Genomic DNA, 24,423 nt, shown 5'->3' with positions numbered 1-24,423 from the left:
GTTACATATACCTATTTTGTGAATGTTTTGACAGCGTATAATATTAACTGTAGGACAACAATGCATTTGAATTTTCTAACCTTATTGATAGTGAAAAATCGATCGTATCTAGATCAAAGAGAGAGGAATACTATAAAGTCCATAGTCAGTACATTACCGGTGTTGCTTTCAACTGGTATTGAGATGCAGTAATTTAACAATGGCATAACAAAAATAGCAGCGTATCAAACCTAGCCGATAGTTATTATTACAATAATATCCTTGAAACTCACAAAGGTTCGAGGAAATTAAACAATTAATTACAATTGATCACTTAGATTTTATGTCGTAGATATTGGATTTAGTAGACGCTCATTTTTAGTCAGTGGAACGAATATGATTTATTGCTTTTAGAAGCAACGTCATGCTAAACAAATTATGATTCTTAGAAGACAATCTTGCATCCCAATGATGATCATGTTTTTTTAAAATTTTGTTGAATCATAGAGAAATTTGGTCTGCAAGGACTTCAAGTAAATTGAACTAAACTCAGTGAATACAAAAAGTAACATTTGTGTGTATTCATCATTACTACAAATCATTAAGGTAGGTATAGATTTTTGATTGATTTTACTTTTTCCTTCATCGAGTTGCTTGACTGGAACCGTTCCAAAAAAGTGCATAAAACTCACGTGTAGATAGTCTTTAAATGTATGTTTATAAAAATCATTCTAAGCGTTAATCAATCGTTTAATGTTATACAAACGATCAAAGTTAAAACGATTTGAGTGACTGAAACGGTTCCAAAAAAGTGCAAAAAACTCACGTGTAGATAGAATGATTTTATAAACATACATTTAAAGACTAAGTGTTAATCAATCCTTTATTGTTATAAAAACGATCAAAATTACATCAAGTTCAACGTTCCATGACATTCAATATGTTTTCAATATTTCTGTACTCTTTAAAAAATAAATTCATCGTTTCAGCGTGTACATTCAATGATCAATCTTATTTTATATATCCTGGTGATTTTAGCCTATTGTAAGTTGTTATACTAGACCAACCAATCAGATGTCTTATCTCTGATACTATTTATTACGTGCTATCCTTACAACAAAATACATCTTATTCTGTAGGTACGGTTGAAGTGTTGCGTTACGAGGAGCCAATCGTCTTCTAATCCATCGAATTGCGTTAATTGGTAGAAGCATGCGTTATGAGTAATGTTATTAAGGTTGTTCAACTGTTTGGTTTGACGATAAATATCAACTGCCGTTTTTTCTTTCAAATTTTAGAATTGGTCATTACTTGATGCTGGTCGTATGTGCCCTTATACTTGTGTTGTAACACGTTTTGTACGCGTAGAATCACTCGCTACAGTATCTGATGTTGCGAACTTGGAGTAATCGCAGCCTTTTAAAAGCACCATGAGCTCTTTGCCAACTATTCTTCTACAAGTATTTGTTATACTATCAGTGTATATAAAAGGTAAAACAAATTGTTTTTATTTAAAAATATTAATTTATTAATTGGAAATACGCTTTCATATTGATCTATGTATATAAAATATATTTTTGTTTAAATTAAAAAAAATATTAATTTACTAATTGGAAATACGATTTCATATTGATATTATCAGTGTATATGAACATTTTTTTTTTTAATTAAAAAAATATTAATTTATTAATTGGAAATACCCTGTCATATTGATACTATCAGTGTATATAAAAAAGATTTTTTGTTTAAATTAAACAAATATTAATTTATTAATTGGAATGTTTATACCCTGATTACATACATATACAGACGGTTTGGATTAACAATGGCATGAAACCACAGCCAGTGTAAACACATCACGAGGTATTACACCTAAAATATGTGCTGTTACAGGATCAATTAAAAAAGCTATCTTTTATCTCTCTTCCATTAAACTGATTCAAACCCATTTTTTTCTTTTATGAACATACATTCAAATAAATTAAATGTGTCTGATTCTTAAAATCAAAGTTTAAAAAAAAGAGAAATTAAAAAATTCTATTTATTATCAACGATTACGTACGGAATACTATATTCCATTAAACTGATGCAAACCCATTTTTTTCTTTTTATGAACATACATTTTTTTGATTATAATTCAATATGTCTGATTCTTAAAACCAAACTTAGAAAAGAAATAAGAGAAATTTAATTTAATTTAATTCTCATTAATCAAAGATTATGTACGGTATACTATAATTAGTATTGATTTTCCTTATTGATTTTATTTTTTATCTATTAGTGATATTTGCGGTATTCATTTTTTGTAGTGTACTTTTTTCTTCTAAGCATGGCAGGTTTGAACAGGTGGTGTACGTTTGTAATTTGTTATGTATTGTTGTAAAATAAAATAACAACATCATGTCCGCACTAAATTCATAATCATTTTCACACAATTCCAACGGTGAATGCACGTAAGCTGATACAAAAAGCAACGTAAAATATGTATTCTGCTTTCACAATGCTTCGCAATAAAAAAAAAGCTAATAAATGTTAAAAATGTTTTATTATATTTATTACATTAGTTGTTACAATAAAAGATATAGTAAAAGGTTTGTTATTGAAACTAATAAAGTATTATATTAAAAAATACAACTGTTACGTAATAATTATAACATACGGTAATAATTTATGACGCGAAAGAATATAACATTTACAGCTCTCCATGCAATTATGTTTTTATACGCTTTAAAACAAATAGGCCCAATGATCATTGAATTTATTAATATTAAGTTACGGTAATTAAACACATGTTGCATAACTTATAGCGATTCATATTTATTATTTATACTTATATAATATTTGATACTTTATTCCCGTTCTGCTCGTGGACGCGCGCGTTCTAAAACTGATACCTCCTGTTAACGCATTTTATCAACTTTGAGTTTCTTTTATTGGAGCTAAACAGAGTTCTTCTTTTTAAAAAAAGGGAAAAAGAGATTGTCATGTTTGCGTTTCTTCATGACATGAAACTTATATATTATTTTAACCCGTCTATCATTAAACGTTAAAAACAGGGGTACATGCGGGCAAAGGCATCCGTAAGTAATACGAGAAACGTATGCACATGAATGAAATACAATTATGGGATTTAGTAGTATTAATAGCAAGAAGTAGGCCGTTTAGCACTCAGACTCGTCTGTATCTAATCACTTTCAACTTCTTCGTTTCTGAGGTTAAACTGAAACGCATTCAAAAACGACAAAATCTTTATGGTAATTACAAAATATTTAGCATCCGACTGCTTTAGTGAAAACGTAATAAACTTGAAAAAAGACATTTAAAACAAATATTAGGATAATTTATACAAAATATTCGTATCAGCGTATCCAAATATCAGCGTCCGTATTGCTTTAAAAACTGAAAAAACTGACTGGACTTGCAGTAAATCAATAAAAAACTACAAACTCTTCATGAAATTGCACAATGAAATATATTAACAGCATCCGACTGCTTTAGTGAAAACAGAATTGAACAGAACGTGAAACACCACATTAAAAAGCAACAAAATCGTTATGAAAATTACAAAATATTTTACCAGCATCCGTATTGCTTAAAACCGGACTTGATGTATTCAAAAATTACAATATTAAATATATAAATAACACCCGTGCTGACGTGAAAACTTGGTTATGCATTTGCATTTAGTATAATATCGACAAAACACATATATTTTGGTAATACAGTCGGAGTAGTAACATGTAGTGAAATTTTAGACAAACGTCATAATTTTTTTTCTTAGCTGGCATTTAATGCATCTGGCTTGTTGTTAACTGAGAACGATTTGTAAAAATGAAACAAAATAATGTTTATTGATTAATGGAAATTTTAATTGATCTGGTAAATGACATTTATTTTATTCGGAGCATCCGATTTAACCTCAAATCATATAAATATAATTGTCCATAATAAATTCCTGATTTATCTGTACATAAAAATGCCTAAGTACAGTTATAAATAATTGCGTATATTAACGGATATAAACACAATAATATGTATCAAAAAACGCACCAGTAACAGATGTATATATATAGTTCCTCAGTGACATCACAAAGGAGCCAAAGTTGAAACACGCAAAACGTACAATTCGTACAATATCGCGCGTCGTAAAACCTGTCTTTTTCACATGGACGAACGTGAACGAATCGGAAACATTAGTTAATGAGCATGCGCATTCATAATTCCATTCACTTTTTGTGGTGCGCAACCAATCAGAGTTCAGTAGATGTTTGATTTTCGCAGATAGATTCGTATTTTTCCGTAGATAAGGTGTTGGAGAATAAACAGCGAAATCTTGACATGATTATTTTCTCAAACCACACTATATGAAATATAACACGAGTTAACATTAGCCATGGAAAAGCTACAACATCAATATATTATAATACGCAACGTTAGCAAACTATAACATCCTCTATCTATATTACTATGTTGTTTTATTACTTGTATTTTATGTGTTATGATGTTCCGATCGTTCTATTTATGTTTGTATATGTCAATGTGATTACCATGCTCTAACACTCATTCTTATCAATATTAGCTCAATAATTCATTGGTTCGATGTAGTTTGTCTAATTATGGCAACATAGATTGTAAATTCCTTTAATAATGTGTTTCTCTCAATGTTGTTTAACTTGTTAATAATTAGTAAAAAATTATTTTCAATTACAAATTATACTTCACACACGTGTTGATAGAGTCACGAAGGAAGAATGTAATAACTCTGATAATTGTCCCCTTATATTACTCGTGTCAAGTTCGACTGCGTACATTTCCTTTAAGCTTGGTTCCCACTAGAACGTAACGCAAGGACGTAAACGCAACGCAAGCGTTTTAACCAATGACAAGCGAAGTTATAGACAGTTAGCAATCACAAGCGAATAAGCCATCGCTTGTGATTGGTCAATTCACTTGCGTTGCGTTACGTCCTTGCGTTGCGTCGCTAGTGGGAACCACGCTTTAGTTGTTTTTGTGAATTAATAACCAAAACCAATTGATATTTAGAAAATGTTTTATTCTTTTGAAAACCTTTTATCACTACATCTTAATTTCCGTCATGCCCGTTAGTATGTATGCGAGTGCAGATGGGAATTGGTGAAATAAATAATGACCTCACTATTAAGTAGCTATTCAATTCTTGCTATTTACGTTTTATATAATCTTATATATAATTATTTATATTAGTTATGTTTCGTTTGTTATGTTTTCTTGCGGTTGTAATGCTCTGCTATATTTTCGTTAATCATTACGATTATGAATATTTTTTTAATTATTATTATTTTATTATTATTATTTATTCATTATAGCATTTTATATTATACTTTTCCTAAGTTATTTTTTTTCTTTTAATTTTTGTTTTGTTTTACAAGACATGACATGTTTCTTTACTTGTAGCGATGTGTGTTATTTCAGTATCTGTCACAGATCAGTACCACACGGCACTCATCAATGATCTTCTAGACGACAAGTACGACACGCGCGTGCGCCCTGTGCGCAACCCGGATACGGTCACACAACTGCAATTTCAATTCTTTATTGCACATGTACTTGATATGGTAATTAAACACACTTTTATTACTTTATGATTTACCAAGTTATACACCTGTCACTAATTGTAGACAGGTATTATCTGAATTAAGTACTTCAAATAGACCTACCAACATAAAAACAATTAGAAAGTTATTATTTAGAATCATTTGATCTGATTGTTTCGTAGCAGTACTTTGAATTTTAGATGTTTTTAGGCAATTACAGTACCCTTATTACCCAACAAAATGTCCCATTAATAGGTGCTCCCCTTGCTAAGGGTTTATCGTATAGTGTTAATACGTAGAAGATTTCCCCTCATTATTATATTGGAAAGTATCTCTTTTATAAGGATGTCCTCTGGATAGAGGTGTCCCAAAAGAGCGACCAATCACAATCGAAAGTTCGAATAATCGATCGCTTGTGATTAGCCAAATCGCTTACGTTGCACTTTTCGTCCCAATGGGAACCAAGCTTAAGTATGTCGATCCTTCATGGTCGATCCAAATGTAGTTCTCAAATATTAGACCACCAACCAATAGTTCTGAAATATAACACTATTCAGTCACTTTGGCAATTTCCGTAGTAAAGATTTTAAACAAACACACGATTACCTCATTAGGAATTGTTTATTCATGATGATATGTTTTGTTAACAGTTTAGTTTGAATAGATGCAAGTGAAACAATATTGTATAGCAACATGATTGTACAAGTGTAAATACACATACTGTATTTATTTCTCCAGGTGATTGTAGCCAATGTTTTTGTTATCATCCCTGGGATTTGTGGCTTTAACTTAACGACCTGCTTTTGAAATTCAGTCTTAAGTTCCGCAATTAATTATATTTTGTTTGCATTTCTTAAAGGATGAACGAAAACAAACGTTAACAAGCAGTACATGGTTGACAATGGTAAGTTTTTTTCACGTATTTTATGAAAATATTTATAAAAACAATTTTAAAATGAAATATATGATAAAAATAACCAAAAGGAAATTAATAATATACATGATGCTGATGATGCTTGAAAACAAAAATGTTAACGATGCAGTAGGCATATCGTCTTTGTGTTAACTTTGGTTTGCTTTTTAAACCTTTACTTCTTTTGTAAGTAAGTATAGAAAAAAAACAAGAACATTAATGAAAAAAGAAGGTAATATGGAATATAAAGTGAATTTACAAATTTAAAATGTTATAGGCCGCACCATGACTGATGAAGTTGATCAAATTGTAATGATAAAAAACATTACAAAAAAAAATAAAATAATGAAAATAATATGAAGATGCTATGGAGATGTGATGACATGACTATGATGAATCAAAATATTTATACAATATTTCTACGTACGATGTCTGTGTATTGAATTATAGCAATACTGCATGGTACAGTGTATTTAAATGTGAGGAATCATTAATCACTTTATAATGACATTTGGTTATTAAATGTTTATGACAAGTATTATATTCAAGTTACAGAGACGTGATTTGAATAATCAATGACAGGCGATTATCGCGCTGTACTATGTCTACAGACAATAAACTGCAGGCCTGTTTCATGTCAAGCGACCGCTACATCCATAACATACAAATGAATTTCACTGTTCAACACATAACTGAACCTAACCCCTCTAAATAATCTATCTTAAAACACAAACCAAATCGACAAGGTTCGAACCATTGTTTTCAAGATTGGGTGTGTCTCACTTTTAACCCAAAGTATTATACGTATAAAACTCTATGTGTACCAAAATATTTATCTTTTATCAATATAGGTTGAATCGCAGTCTACAATCTAGACTAGTCTTATTCGTAATACTGCATGCTCCATTATAAAGATTGTCCGAATGCAAAAGACATGAAAACGATTATTATAATGATTACCTTAATATCATAAGTAATGCTGTTACGTTTTTAACGTTATATATTTCGAACCTTTTATATATATATTGATGTGATCTGTCTTACTGAAATCTACTGTACAGTATAAGCATGTATGAATTTATAGAAAAAGTATAAAACAGAGATATAAAAGGCAAAGAAGGACCAAACAGGTGCTAAGCAACTATATGCTAGTGATCAACGGAAAAGAGACAAAATTAAAACAATTAATTAAATTAATTTTAAACAAGAAATTTACCAACTGCAGACTTCAGCGTTTGGCAAAATTTTAAAAATAAGTATTACGCTCTGTACAATGTGATGTGCCCATATATGGACATGATGACATTATATCACTACCATATTTGGGCACATCACTCTTTTTTGTCACATAAAGTTTGATAGTGTAGACAGAGCTTTATAATAAATATGTATGATTTTCCTATATTAAAATTTTGCTTGTGTTCACCAATCTCTTTTTATTCTATTTTACTTTTATTTTCATCAAAATTGTATATATTAAAGATCGGTTTGTGTAGGCCTGTTAAAACCATGGACACGTAAACGCCAATAATCCATACGTATTCAAGTGCGCACAACATCTTTGATCATAAATTAAAATATTCTGTCTTGAATGCAATGACCATACGTCAACTCGACATGAAAGTATAATTGACCGTAAATAAAAGCATGGAAGTCCAAAGGGAGATATATTTACAATACGTACATTTTGCCTCCTGAGGACTATGTTAAGCTTGCTGATGCACAATGCATTGATATTACTAACAGTTTTAACATAGATGTATCTACAAATAAAGAAGAAAAACATTGTTGTCTGTCTAAACTGAGAATTAAAATCGTTATGTTTGCCAGTTAAAATTATTAATACTATTAGTCCATGGGCTGGAGGGGGTTACCGTGCACCCCCCCCACAGTTAAACTTCTTTGGTATCATTTTCTTCCCACGGACATATAGAGTGAAAAAATCGATGTTAACAAGAAAAATATAGGGATGCATTGTATGTACTTGCGTCATTTGTAATGATCATCAGTGTTTTATCTTCAAATATTTTTTGGGGTAGGGGGTAACATTTATCCTAATAACCCAAGAATCCAACATCTAATTAGTATTATCTTAGTAACATTGTGTAGCATACATCTTTTAAAATCTTTTAAAATTTAAATAAAATTAATCGGAAGATTATTAAGGTCAGTAGAGGTCAAAAGGTCATTGACCTTTTGCAAAATGTAAATTTTTCCCAAAATATAGATAAATTTCAATATCGTATCTACAATTTTCAATATTTTTTATCTTAATTGTGTTTTACTTGTGCTTACTGACATATTGAATAACAAAATATGTGTTAACATGAACAAAATTGCACTGTATTAATACCATTATCATGTAATGTTGTTATTCTTCAAAATTACAATAAAAAGACATCTTTGGGGTAGGGGGTAACATTTATCCTAATAACCCAAGAATCCAACACCTAATTAGTATTATCTTGGTACCATTGTGTAGCATACATCTTTTAAAATCTTATAAAATTTAAATAAAATTAATCGGACGATTAGTAGGGTCAGTAGAGGTCAAAAGGTCATTGACCTTTTACAAAAATGCACATTTTTGCCAAAATATAGATAAATTTCAACATAGTATCTACAATTTTCAATATGTTTTATCTTAATTGTGTTTTACTTGTGCTTACTGACATATTGAATAAGAAATTATATGTTAACAAGATTAAAATTGCAGTTCATTATACATAAATTATCATTTTTTATTGTTAAAAATTGCAATAAAAATACATTTTTTGGGGTAGGGTGGAACATTAATAGCAATAACCCAAGAATCAAACATCTAATTAGTATGATCTTGGTGTCGTTGAGTAGCATTCGTGTTTTTTAATCATATAGAATTTTAATAAAATTAATTGAACCATGTTTAAGGTCAGTAGAGGTCAAAAAGGTCACTGACCTTTTTCAAAATTGCAAATATTTGCCATAATGAGATACATTTCAATATCAAATCTCCAATTTTTTCAATACTTTTTATTTTAATTGTGTTTTACTTGTGTTTACTGACATTGAATAACAAAATGTGTGGTAACATGAAAAAAATTGCAGTGCATTAATACCATTGTCATGTAATTTTATTATTCTTCAAAATTGCAATAAAAAGACATTTTTGGGGTAGGGGGTAGCATTAATACCAATAACTCAAGAATCTAACATCTAATTAGTACGATCTTGGTATTGAGGTGTACCATATATGTTTTTGTAATCATGTAGAAATTAAATGAAATTAATCGACCGATTACTAAGGTCAGTAGAGGTCAATAGGTCACTGACCTTTTGCAAAAATGTAATTTTTTGGCAAAATGAGATATATTTCAAAATCAGATCTCCAATTCTTGATATTTTTTTATTTGAATTGTCTTTTACTTGTGCTTACTAACATATTGAATAAGAAAATGTGTGTTAAGATAAAAAATTGCAGTACATTGTATAAAAATTGTCAATTATTAATTGTTAAAAATTGCAATAAAAAGACATTTTTGGGGTAGCGGGTAACATTTATAAGAATAACCCAAGAATCAAACATCTAATTTGTATGTTCTTGGTATCGTTGTGTAGCATTTTGTTTAATTTTATTTATAATAATGCATAATTTTTATTTGAAATTCTACACAACGATACCAAGAACATACAAATTAGATGTTTGATACTTGGGTTATTCTTATAAATATTACCCGCTACCCCAAAAATGTCTTTATATTGCAATTTATAACAATTAATAATTGACAATTTTTATACAATGTACTGCAATTTTTTATCTTAACACACATTTTCTTATTCAATATGTTGGTAAGCACAAGTAAAAGACAATTCAAATAAAAAAATATCGAGAATTGGAGATCTGATTTTGAAATATATCTCATTTTGCCAAAAAAATTACATTTTTGCAAAAGGTCAGTGACCTTTTGACCTCTACTGACCTTAGTAATCGGTCGATTAATTTCATTTAATTTCTACATGATTACAAAAACATATATGGTACACATCAATATCAAGATCGTACTAATTAGATGTTAGATTCTTGAGTTATTGGTATTAATGCTACCCCCTACCCCAAAAATGTCTTTTTATTGCAATTTTGAAGAATAATAAAATTACATGACAATGGTATTAATGCACTGCAATTTTTTTCATGTTAACACACATTTTGTTATTCAATGTCAGTAAACACAAGTAAAACACAATTAAAAAAAAAAGGATTGAAAAAATTGGAGATTTGATATTGAAATGTATCTCATTATGGCAAATATTTGCAATTTTGAAAAAGGTCAGTGACCTTTTTGACCTCTACTGACCTTAAACATGGTTCAATTAATTTTATTAAAATTCTATATGATTAAAAAACACGAATGCTACTCAACGACACCAAGATCATACTAATTAGATGTTTGATTCTTGGGTTATTGCTATTAATGTTCCACCCTACCCCAAAAAATGTATTTTTATTGCAATTTTTAACAATAAAAAATGATAATTTATGTATAATGAACTGCAATTTTAATCTTGTTAACATATAATTTCTTATTCAATATGTCAGTAAGCACAAGTAAAACACAATTAAGATAAAACATATTGAAAATTGTAGATACTATGTTGAAATTTATCTATATTTTGGCAAAAATGTGCATTTTTGTAAAAGGTCAATGACCTTTTGACCTCTACTGACCCTACTAATCGTCCGATTAATTTTATTTAAATTTTATAAGATTTTAAAAGATGTATGCTACACAATGGTACCAAGATAATACTAATTAGGTGTTGGATTCTTGGGTTATTAGGATAAATGTTACCCCCTACCCCAAAGATGTCTTTTTATTGTAATTTTGAAGAATAACAACATTACATGATAATGGTATTAATGCAGTGCAATTTTGTTCATGTTAACACATATTTTGTTATTCAATATGTCAGTAAACACAAGTAAAACACAATTAAAATAAAAAATATTGAAAATTGGAGATTTGATATTGAAATGTATCTCATTATGGCAAATATTTGCAATTTTGCAAAAGGTCAGTGACCTTTTGACCTCTACTGACCTTAAAAATGGTTCGATTAATTTTATTCAAATTTTATATGATTAAAAAACATGAATGCTACACAACGACACCAAGATCATACTAATTAGATGTTTGATTCTTGGGTTATTGCTATTATTGTTACCCCCTACCCCAAAAAATGTATTTTTATTGCAATTTTTAACAATAAAAAATAACAATTTGTATATAATGAACTGCAATTTTTATCTTGTTAACATATATTTTCTTATTCAATATGTCAGTAAGCACAAGTAAAACACAATTAAGATAAAAAATATTGAAAATTGTAGATACGATATTGAAATTTATCTATATTTTGGGAAAAATTTGCATTTTGCAAAAGGTCAATGACCTTTGACCTCTACTGACCTTAATAATCTTCCGATTAATTTTATTTAAATTTTAAAAGATTTTAAAAGATGTATGCTACACAATGTTACTAAGATAATACTAATTAGATGTTGGATTCTTGGGTTATTAGGATAAATGTTACCCCCTACCCCAAAAAATATTTGAAGATAAAACACTGATGATCATTACAAATGACGCAAGTACATACAATGCATCCCTATATTTTTCTTGTTAACATCGATTTTTTCACTCTATATGTCCGTGGGAAGAAAATGATACCAAAGAAGTTTAACTGTGGGGGGGGTGCACGGTAACCCCCTCCAGCCCATGGACTATATCTATATCGTGATCGACATCATCTTATAACATTACAATTGTCAAAGTTAGTCTTCATTGTCATCGCTATCATTATAATCAGTATAATCTCAATCGTCATCATCATTTCTCAATATCTTATCGTTGAAGCCCACTCGTTAGGGCAATGTCTGCTTTTTCCAAAATTGTTTTTGTCTGCAAACTTTCTTCCTACGTGTTACAATGTACACATTCATTTTCATTAGTGTGCGATACTGTTCATTATACAAGTAACTGTTAATGCCAATATACACAGACGAGCGGTAACGGTAATAATAGAATCTATACGTCTATCCTGACCATTTACACACAACGCGGAGCGGACGAGCGGTTTCCGCTGAGGATAGATACAGATTCTACATGGAACAAGCTACGCGGTTTTCCGCTTACCGTTACCGCTCGTCTGTGTAAATTGGCCCTTATATTACGCGTTGTTGCTCTACATCGTTCATTCTAACTTCAACACCAACTGAACCTTTAAACCTAACTTGAGAAATCCTTTTACATTGTGATTTATTACTGGCATCACAAATTGTCTGTTCCGGACGATTATCGTAATGCCCAATGTGATAGTCTAAAGTGATACAATATAAATAGTTAAGCCTATTTGTCTTAATTATAATATCTTCAATAAAGTTATTTTTAGAATATCTGAATTGTATTATGAATACTTAAAAAGGCAGTTTATTATTCATATTTATTGAGTACGTTATGAAGATGACTTTAACTTAATATGACTAAGCTACTAGTACTTCTTCTCAGATGTTACTATTATACAACACAGAACATTATTCGCATCCCTTTTTTTAATGCAATAGATTGGCATGAAAACTTTTCAAGTCACTCTTAACACATATTTTCATTTATTTATTTTCCATACATTAAACAAAAAAGAACAGATGTTTATACTTTAGAAAAAAAAAGATACAAGGGGACAATCTGTGAAAGGAGATCAAAATATGATTTAATTAATTAATTACACATTTTAACAGATAATATTATCTTATATTATTTGTTGCTTTACGTTTATATCGTGTAAGCATTTAGTCTGCCTATTTTTTTTATTAGTTTCTATGTCGTAATAAACTTACTGCTTATCTCTGATTAGGAATATTCAAAAATTGCAAATCACCATGAATAAAATAACTTATTACACATCAATAATAAAACGCATTAACCTTTCGGTTTTCAGCAACGTGGATTATTTACTTTTCAAAAGGTTTTTTAATGTATCTTAAAGGTTTTTGTATAAAGCTCTGTCTACACTATCAAACTAGTTTGACAAACAAACTTGTGATGTGCCTAAATATGGTAGTGATATGACATCATCATAAAGTTTGATAATGTAGATAGAGTTTATACTTTAATTTTACTATAGAAACTTTCCATTAACACGCAACGCACAAGGACGCAATATAAGTGACCAATCACAACGACGGGATTGATGAACTAAAAATTAATGTGCATGTTCTTGCGTTGCATCCTAATGAGAACCAATTTTAGTAATTATCTTAATTAGGATGATAATAATGAAAATGAATATGTGCGTTGTTAGAATTTAAACATCTTGATATCTTAATAATGATGACGTAGTAGAGAATGTTAAAGCAGCTATATTCCCAAAAGAAAACATTGAAAACGCAGACAGCGTTTAACACATGAAATGTGATAATCTGAATATTGTAAATTGCTTAAGTTATTTTCTCACCTTCCTAATTCTTGATTGTAGACAAACGCTTTTGAAGAGTAAATTATTTATAAAATGAGTGTATTTAAGTTCACCTAGCACAGAAGTAGTTTGCACAAAAACACAGTTGGTGAAAACTGATTTCTTTTTTTTTTTATTCAGAAAACAATAATTCTCGGGATGGGAATTATAATTCCCTCCCCAACCAATTATAAAATAGAAAAGGAATACTAAAATTAAAGAGCACTGTGGTGCTATAGTAACATGTTTACCACGAGGAGAATTCTCTCTTTTTATGTCCGCAAGTGCGTCTATGGTTTTAGAATAAGAGTTTGGAATAGTGAACTAATTATGATCTTGTTAGGTGTACTACGAACTATCTGTTACGATCTTCAAATCTCTTCAATAAATGGGAGAAAAGCCTAATTTAGTGTGATTTTCCATCTTGTATTTTTTGTTGTATATATGAAATTTTTATTTTGAAATAAAGTGATCAATCAATCAATCAAATTTTGTTTTCTCAGATTTGGAAGGACGAATTTTTGACATGGGATCCAAGTGATTATGGAAACTTAACAAAGTTTGTTGTTCCTGCTAAGGATATATGGCTTCCTGATATTTATTTCTACGAGAGGTTTGCATTATTACTATTACAAGCATGCTTTGTATGTTAGTATGTGAGTTGTATTAGTTTGTTTGTTTGCACGATCTATTCAAGTTGATCAAGAGACGCCAAGTTGATATATCGGTGACGTACACAAGCTTATTAAAATCTCGAGTTATCTCTATCTTCAATATGGGCCGAAAAACTAAATAGCACGCCCTCTTTCGGTCCCTGAATTTTTCCAAGGATTTCGCTCAGTCTCTTTTCATACTTACCGGTATCATAATAATATTAATAATAATAATAAGTTCTCTTATTTATAAAGTGACTTTACTCATTGGTTTAACGAGCAAGTGATTTATAATTACTTAAATTGAAGCCCAATTTGTGCACTTGATTATAACATGTTCTGCTTCATTTAGTTTGCTCAAAACTAATATTTCTAATCGCTTCATTAGGCTACTACTGTTAATATTAACTCCAAAGTAATTTAGTATTGTAAGTTGGAAATGGCAATACATTTGTTCTATATTACGCCTTAATAATCTTCGACTTAGTACTACTTAACTAACCTATAAAACTACTATTGACTAATCAAATGCGACTAAAACAATTAACACTAGGGTAGACATTACATCATGCAATGAATCGTTACTGATTTATAACTTCTACATTTATTTTCTTTGTGTTCTATATTGATATACGAACTAAACAACCTGAATATTAACGTATAAGATGATTATATTTTGATGATGAGAATGGATGAAATGCATTTAGAACCATATCCTAGATCGATTTGTATTAACAAGATCAGTCTGTATTAGCAGATTGTGCAGTACCTCTTCAGTTTAGTCGCGTGCGTGCAACGCGACTCTACAGCTCACTATGTCGGTCGGTTGGTTGGTCGATCGGTAGGTTGGTCGGTCGGTAAACACTAACTCAAATTTGAGCACGCGACTGAAGCCATCTATATGGCCTTGTTTTTACTATAGACATATAATCCTTCTAAAAAATTGATGCAAACTAGCTTCAACAGGTCATTTGAACAATCCGCGAACATTTTAAAAAAGTCCGTGAACATTTAAACAAGTCCTCTAACTTTTAGACAAGTTTTCAAATGACGGTATTGCAAAATGTGAACTATTGTTTGCGCATGATCTGTTCTCTTCACTAGAATGCATCCTACAATAATTTGAAGCCTACTTCTACAGTAGTACACAAAAATGAGCTTCGATGCTCAATTTTTTCAAAATAACTTAGAACATCAAATTTATCACTAATCGTTTTCAGTTAAAAAAAATCTGTTAATGAATGATAAATAATAAACCTTGAAGCCAGAGCAATTATGGAAGTAAATTTAGTAGTTGATGATGAATAGCCAAGCCCGCGGCTAGAGTACCGTAATTCCTCTAGTGTCAAAATCAACAAAATTATGCATAATTTTCAGGCAAACAGATCATTTTACATAATATATACAACTCCATTGATACGTATATAATCCGAAACACGACGCATGCAAAATTAAGATTAATTCTAGATCTGTTATTATTGGCTAATAAAAAATATGATTCTTCTTCCTAAGAGCCTTCTTTCTTCATTACCATTTCTCCGCAACTGACTTATATACGAATAGATAATAATATTGATGATTCTACAATGCGATATTGGTATCATTATCAAAAAGGTAGTATAATACCAATCCTTTATAATATTATTATTTATGAATTTAAATCATTGCTTAGTTTAAGCTTTAGCTTACCGACTTTACCGACGTTATGTCTAATCACCATCGCGTACACAATGTTGGTGATTACATTAATGTCGTACTACAACAACTGAATTTCAACAGGCTTGCCTTCTAAGTTTACAAAACATCAAAAAGTATTGACATTATAATTCTAATCTATTGATGGTTTTGAATTATACTGACATATGAAGCCTGTAATGTTATTACATTTATCATGTTGTCAACATACTTGATACATGTTAGTTAGGCCGTTATAAAATAAATGTGATTGCTGTAGGCGATTCTTTCCCAGTAGACCGGTTCTTTGAAATGCCATTTTTCATGTAGTCAGTATTTGTCATTTTCTTCAGTAATTGTCACTTTCTTCAACAATTTCTGTGATGCTAAGTAACACCTCCATGTTAATTTATGTCATTCATTTTTATTTCTTTTACTGACATGTTCGTGAACAAAATCGGTAACAAATAAATGAATCGCCTATAGCTATACAATTCCAAGCTTAAATATGCCATAGTGTAATGGAATATATCATTTAAACAGATAAATAAGAAGTATATAATCGATGACAGTCTATTTGAATTAATTTCAAAATAAAATAACACGGTAGAATTATCGTTAAACATGATTATCATGACGATTACGGTATAGGATACAAATAATGAATTTCTATTTAACAAGGCGGAGAAAGAGGATCATGTTGGTGATAATTTGGAGGTTTGTGTGGAATGTTGTGTGATACTGTATAGTGATCTTTAGCCAAAATGTATTGTCCCTCTGAAAAAATAATTCTTAAAACATGTTTTGTTGAATATGCCATTTTAATGTCATAGTTATCCACTGACCAAAAATTGGATCGATAAAAATCCTACCTGGAAAATATGTAATTTAAGCCAAACAATGTTAAATTGGCTGCCAATGGGATTTGATTGAATTTATCCGTTTATTTCGTCTCTTTTGAAGTAAAAACAATTTTTTTTTGCTTTTTTTTCTACGGAAGTGATAAAGTTAAAACTACAAAATGGCCTAAAGTATTCAAGTCTTCATTTGTCATGCTTTTTGGGGACAATACATCTGTAATGGACATTCACGATATTCTTCATAATAAGATTCAATATGTAGCATACTATTTAAAAAAAAAAATTGGCAGCATTGTAATTTATTCATAAATAGGCCTACAGTATAAACTTCGATCTAAATACTTTATACAATATAATAATGATTTGTAATTTCAATAATTATTCTTTAAATTGCAAATTAAACAATTATTTGTAGAAAATATGTAACATTTGTGAATCAATTTCAAAATCCAAGGTAATTTGTTAAAGCAAGTGTTATTTCAGAAAATCTTGTAGACAGATTGGTATGTGAATACGATACTCATTGATTAAGAATACACTATCGCATTCCGATTGCCAATTGATCCAAAAGACAGAATTCAAATGTAGAAGCTTTACACATGTCAATTTTACCATCAATTAGACACGGTATGTAACGCGCACGTGCAGAAAGACGCGTCGTTATTGCGCGCCAGCCCTTATTTAAGCCTGTTTTCCAGCCGACGTTGAGTTGTGGCGAGTTGCGTTGAATTGACCGAATTCAACGATTTTACACAAAAAGGGGGTAAACATAAAAAATCATTAAAATCTGCAATCGTTGAAGTTGAAGCGAGTTCAAATTTAACCTGACCAACCAAATGGTTTACAAATACGTCATAATAGTTTGTGAACAAAATACGTACGCGCTGATTCTTGTGCGACTAGTGAAATTCGCGCACGTATAGAAAAGCCAGCATCATTGTAGGTCTCTGCGCCGTCACTGGTAAAAATATTAAAGACTATAGATTATCATTTTTGTGGATTCACAAAGTGTTGGATGCGCTTGTTTTATTTCATATTTGTACGATTTTTGTATATATTTCAACAAATGTAAAGGAGTGCTGCAATTCAACTAATTAGTTTCCATGGCACTATTATAAAGATATACTGCACATATACTTTTGTATCGATCGTTTTAGTGTAGATGTTTTTCCAACAATAAGCACAATGTAATTAGACTAATGCATGCCCCCTTTTTCTGACAAAACCTCTTATTTGTTATTATTCTACTTAATTATGCCTTATTAGAAGAAAAAAAATACAATTCATTGATGTTTTTACAATTTAAGTTTAAGCCATATTATTGTACAGTACCAAGCCACTGACAATTAAACTCTATTTGCTTCCCATTGTTTGTCATTGTGTCTCGCTTTTATACACCAAGTTCTGGGTTTCTGATTGGTTCAAAGTTGAGAGTACACACTGCACACAGACCTACTTCTACCCAAGGACGACTGAGAATACTCACTCTTCCCTGTGCATACCTAAAATTTCTTTATAATTATTAGATAACAACAATCTAAAGCCTTGTCTACACTATCATACTTTATGTGACAACAAATGTGATGTGCCCATATTATATTTTCACTACCATATTTTGGCACATCACAATTTGTTTTGTCAAACTAGTTTGATAGTGTAGATAGATCATAATGTTATTTGTTTTAACAGCGCTAACCAAGCAGATCAGCATTTCATGAAGGATGAACTAGCCAAGATCTACTACGATGGTAAAGTAATGTGGGGAGCACCTATCATCTTCAAAGGATATTGTCTTGTTCAAGTTAAATACTTTCCATTCGATAAGCAAGAATGCAAGATGAAATTTGGCCCATGGCAACACAGTGGGCACGAGTTAGTTATCAACGGTACTGGTAAGGGGAATAAACGACATTTTAATGATAAAATCTTGTCTCACTAGATCAATGATTAAAATTGTTACTAAAATGGAAAACCTGTTGGCAATAAATGCTTTTAGCACTCGCATGAGAATAAGAATCACCTTAGATACTGCGCACGACAACTTAGTGTGGTAATTCTGGAATAAAAACAGAAACAGAACCAACATTGATATATTGTAACGTTACAATCGATTGAATCCGAAAATCCTTTCCTACGAATATTTATTCTCATTTGGTATCTGAATTGACAGGTTTAATTCTTGCGTCATCGAGGGCCCCATTTTAGAGTGGTTCACGTCTTTCATAGAACCGATTAAGCAGAGTCGTTTGTAGTTATCTATCTATACGATTTCCTCAAAGAATACTTTAAAAATTAATCTGCTTTTATTAATATTGGCGCCATAATTTGATTTATCGCCGACTACTCTAAGGTCATTTCCAGGGTTTGAACATTAGTTTAATGCTTTAAACTCTTACGGTATAGCAAATATTTTCTCAGTATTATTTGAATGTTTATTATTTCAAAACACACCTTTTTAAATACTATTTGTGTCATATTTATGACAATGCTTTCTAAAGCCCTGTCTACACTATTAAACCTTATGTGACAACAAAATGTGCTCATATATGGACTTATCACTACCATATTTGGGAATATCACTACCATCCCTGCTCTCCTCAATAATTTCTCTAATCAAGAAATGTTTTGAACATATTTTTTCTTTCTAAATTTGATTAATTTCTTCCTGTGTTTCGTCATGGTTACCTTACTATATGTCAGGACGCAGTTCTTAACCTAAACGCCATTACAAAAGATGGAAATAAATCGATCTTTTTCTCCTAGTATTTAAGTTTTATTCGATTAATTACAGTGCAGTACTACACTATATCACAATATTGGAAAGGCATAACACAACACACAAACAATTCTAATTGTATTATGTTAATTCGTAGTATCACTGTCGCATTTTGCATTCTTTTTCACCTCTTGTTCCTAAACTTAAAGATTTATTGTCTCCTCCCTCCCCCACCCCCCAAATGAAAAAAAACCCGGAAAACACCATTCACTTAAATTCAACCAAAAATCCTTCTTTGACTATTTGTTGCTTTAAATTACGGTTTTTTCAGGTAAATAATTTTGTTTTTTCGATCCAATTTTTGGTCAAAGTGAATATTATGGAACATCAAATTGGCATATTCAACAACAACATCTTTTTTTTTTTCAATATAATATATTTCAACTAAATGTTTCACAAATAAAAATGAATCGACGAAATAAAGTAACAATAGAAACAATAGGTAGTAATTAAATAGCAGTAATTAATATTTTGTGTGTTTTTTAGGATATGCCGATGTGTTCGTAAGCAACGGTGAATGGGATATGTATGGTTTGGAGTCACACAATAACGCTGAATATTATCCTGATGACCCTGGTGTACCCTTCACAGACGTAACATTTACCATTCTTTTCCAGCGCAGGTCTCTATATTACGTATTTCACTTAATTACTCCATGCTTCCTCATTGCTATCATGGCTGCTTTGGCCTTTCTTTTACCTCCTGAATCACAGGGAAAAGTTAATATGGGAGTGACATTTTTATTGTCAATGACAGTGTTTTTGATGGTCGTTGCAGACGCTGTACCACACACAAATGAAGTTCCTATTATTGGTAAGAACATCATATTTTCTTCTTAAACTTGAATACAATAATACAAAACGACGATAATTTGTGTTGTGATATTATGTTATTTTTACCTACGGTGATGCCAATGTTGTCCACTGTTAAATCCAGTATCGTTTGCAATAGAACAACTTCAATTGCAGAATACTATCTATGAGTCCGCCTTAAACTAGATATAAGCATTACATTAAATTGTAACTGATATCTATCAAGTCTATATGTAAAGTTTCATTTTGATCTGTTTGTTTCATCTTTATTGATTGCAATACATGATGATATGATTCCAAGTTTGCTTCATTCTATTTTCTTAATATCCATCACGTTTGAAACTACGTCACTGGTAGAGATTGGTTCACACTAGGACGCAATGTAAGCACAAAAGCCGTAATGGACCAATCACAAGCGACAGTTGAAATAATCAATCGCTTTTGATTGGTCAATTCGTTTACGTTGCAGCTTACGTCCTTGCATTGCGTCCTAATGGGAACCAAACTTATTGTTAGGTTTTCCTAAAGGAAAATGGTTCGGTTTCTTGAGAAGAAGAAACACATGGTGTACAAACCTAACATTAATAGTGTTCGCTTGCCATGCAAACCTTTAAACAAAAACTTCTACGTATGATAGCAAATAATGTTACCATAGTTCAGTGTTACTACTACAGCACTATGTTACAGCTAGTGATACGTTGGATTATTAATATCATTAATAATTAAAACGTGCGGAACGTCTTCATCATTATTTTTAATTACACTGACAAATAAATATGTGATAAATCATACCATAACCTTTTCCATTTTGTTACAGGTCAATATTTTGCCATCACAATGATTCTAGTCTCGTTGTCGTTGTTAATGAATGTAGCGGTTGCTAGTTTATACTACAGAGGAAATGAAGGAAGACTTTTACCAGCCTGGGCAAAAGCGATTACTAGTAAAAGAGTTTTGCGAATTTTGAGGATTCGAACCAAACATTTACAATTAAATGATTCTTCAAATAATTGTGGAAGGTTTTATATGATGGCAAGTCGAAGTAACAAAGAGCGAAATGGTTTTATGAAAAAGAAAGCAAGGTACAATGAAATGCATATGACACCGTTAGTTACACCCCCATCGTATGAGGGCGTACATCAAGGAGATTCGGTTGTACATGCGTCACAATCGTCAGATGAAGTCCGACTCATGTCAGATATGCTCAAAGAACTTCACGTCATCAAAGAACTACTCAAAAATAAACCCGGAAAAGAAGACCAGACCAGCGATGTTAAAAAGTGTATCAAAAACGAATGGTTATTGCTTTCTCGAGTATTAGACAGAATCTTCTTGTTTGCATACGTCATTGGAAATCTGTTAGCTCTTTTCTTATTACTTGTTGGTATTTACAACTAAACTGTCAACATAAATCGCTACTATTTGAAAGATAGTGTTACGAATCAATATTATTGCGTTCAGACAGACGTGTGATAAACGCGTTTAAAATTAGCGCTGAACGTTATCAGGGTCGAATAACCGTGTCGGCTGAGTGAAGTCAAAAGTACAACTTGCAAGCGATGGAACTCGCTTTCTGTAAGTCAGCCAGTTCATTTATTCAACTAGAATGTGTGAGCAATTTATGTATTTACATTGTGAGTATAATACAATTGTGTGTAATTTATCTATAAAACCATCGGGACTTCTGTCTTGAAAACTGACAAAACGTCTGTTTTATTACAGTACCTGTTGTAAGAAACATTACACAGGTAAAACAAATGAGATATTACTGTTGAATGCAATTTAATTGTTTTATACGAAGCAAAAACAAGATGTTATACAGCAACGTGATATATATCTATACACACAATTGGCATGTTATAGAAAATAGCAATATACGTTTGTGTGTGTTAAATAATAGCAATATGATGTTTGTTAAGTTTGTTTGCGATGCAACTCAAAGTACACTGATTTGACCGATTTCAACCTACAAAATTACACTACACTTAGAGGCAGGAAGTGACACTAAGAGCATTTGAGTTTAACTCGGTGCATGCCTATAAGCCCGCCAACGCTGTGATAACTTATGTTCCTCAAACGACTATACGAAATCACTGGTTTGTCATTACGTCAATATTTATTCGTATATTATTACTTTTTTGTGCAAGTTAATGAGAAGATATAATTATTTACCATGTTTGAATGACCTTATGTTAACTTACTATACGAATCATTAGGGCAATTTACAAGCTGATATAATTTCGAATGTGTATGATGGGCAAACGTCATTTAGCAATAAAGATGGATTGTATGAAAAAATAATACGCGTTAAACCAAGACCTTACTCTCGTTAAGGTAAATCGGGTTAGACCGCTTGGCATTGAATAATCGTATTTTACTGAAATACAGTTGTTACTCCATCATTTAGGGGTTATGTTTTAATACCACAGTCTACAGATAACATTTTATTAAAACACACTTTAATGTTTGCAGAGCGCAGCACATTTCTTATACAAAACAAACTGAATTTGCTTAGGCCTACATTGGAAAATAACTGGACAAATATTAATTTTGATATGTTTGGAAAACAATTAAAATCTAGTCAACATGACTTACGTGTAGTAGCAGCAGTGACGTTTCATGACCTATCCAGGTCGTATCATCATAGTCATCATCATCATCATTATCATTGTCATCATCATTATCATTATCATCATCATCATTATCATCATCATCGGCGATTGACCTAGATCGTGAAACGTCACAGCTGTAACTGTAAAAGCAAGTCCAGTTCCAAACTTGAATGAATGAGAATATCAATACTAGTGTAATTTTGATATCTTTGTTTACAGTACTTTTTCCTTATCGTCTTCACTATTTCTCATGTATTTTAAACAAGTTATCACAAAATTCATCGCTATTATCCTGTCATTACAACACAACAAAGTCATCACCAAATTCGTCACAATCATCTAATGTGTACAACATTTACTTAGATCTTACCAAGAAAAGAGTGTAACATAAAAGATAAAAATTCATAAATCATTCTCTAAACTTTACTGGAATAATTCTATCTATTTTAAAATAGACCTAATGATACATAAAAGTATCTTAAGTCTATTTAATAAGAAAGTATAATATACTGAGTACTGCATGTACACAAATACATAATAAACTGATACACCTTACATACATATATATATCACCAACATTATTATGCATCAACAATACCATTCACCACCTGGCCAAGAGCAGCATTCATCATCATCATTACCATCATCATTTTCCACATGTTCTTCAACATAACACAATCGTTATTACATTCTTTAACCCATGATTCATAGCCGAACTACATCATCTGCCACCAAATTGTTCCAAATTTCCAAAACCATCATCATTTACCAAATTTTTCAACATACATTATTATATTTTAGAAAAATAATAATAAATTTATAATTCAATAATCACTCAAAAATAATTACATTGATGTAATATTTAATATAATAACAACAATCTTCTCATTAGTATTTACTGTTCTACAAGTTCGCCAACCGACGAAATGATAAAGACCATCATATAAAGCTCTGTCTTCACTATCAAACTAGTTAGATAAAAAAGTATGATGTGCCCAAATATGGCAGCGATATGCTTAAATATGGTATTGATATGACATCATCATGTCCATATATGGGCACATCACATTTTTCTTATGA

The 24,423-nt window shown here is 30.8% G+C and overlaps 1 protein-coding gene across 2 annotated transcripts; it reads left to right on the top strand.

The window, feature by feature from the left end:
• The first annotated feature begins 486 nt into the window (after window positions 1-486).
• Window positions 487-23,368, top strand: LOC144836819 (neuronal acetylcholine receptor subunit alpha-9-like). 2 transcript variants are annotated; one of them, XM_078691691.1, is made up of 8 exons: window positions 487-585; window positions 1,278-1,470; window positions 5,431-5,573; window positions 6,412-6,456; window positions 14,460-14,569; window positions 18,833-19,035; window positions 20,406-20,732; window positions 21,549-23,368. In XM_078691691.1, exons 2-8 carry the CDS (start codon window positions 1,410-1,412, stop codon window positions 22,127-22,129), a joined length of 1,470 nt encoding a protein of 489 aa, XP_078547817.1. In that variant the 5' UTR covers window positions 487-585; window positions 1,278-1,409; the 3' UTR covers window positions 22,130-23,368. The 2 variants fall into 2 exon arrangements, with proteins under 2 accessions (XP_078547817.1, XP_078547816.1); XM_078691690.1 differs by having other exon boundaries at window positions 5,413-5,573.
• The last annotated feature ends 1,055 nt before the right edge of the window (window positions 23,369-24,423 follow it).

Source organism: Antedon bifida, chromosome 3, assembly GCF_963402885.1.
Source record: "Antedon bifida chromosome 3, ecAntBifi1.1, whole genome shotgun sequence".
NCBI lineage: Eukaryota > Metazoa > Echinodermata > Crinoidea > Comatulida > Antedonidae > Antedon > Antedon bifida.
This window is presented reverse-complemented; position numbering and strand designations above follow the sequence as displayed.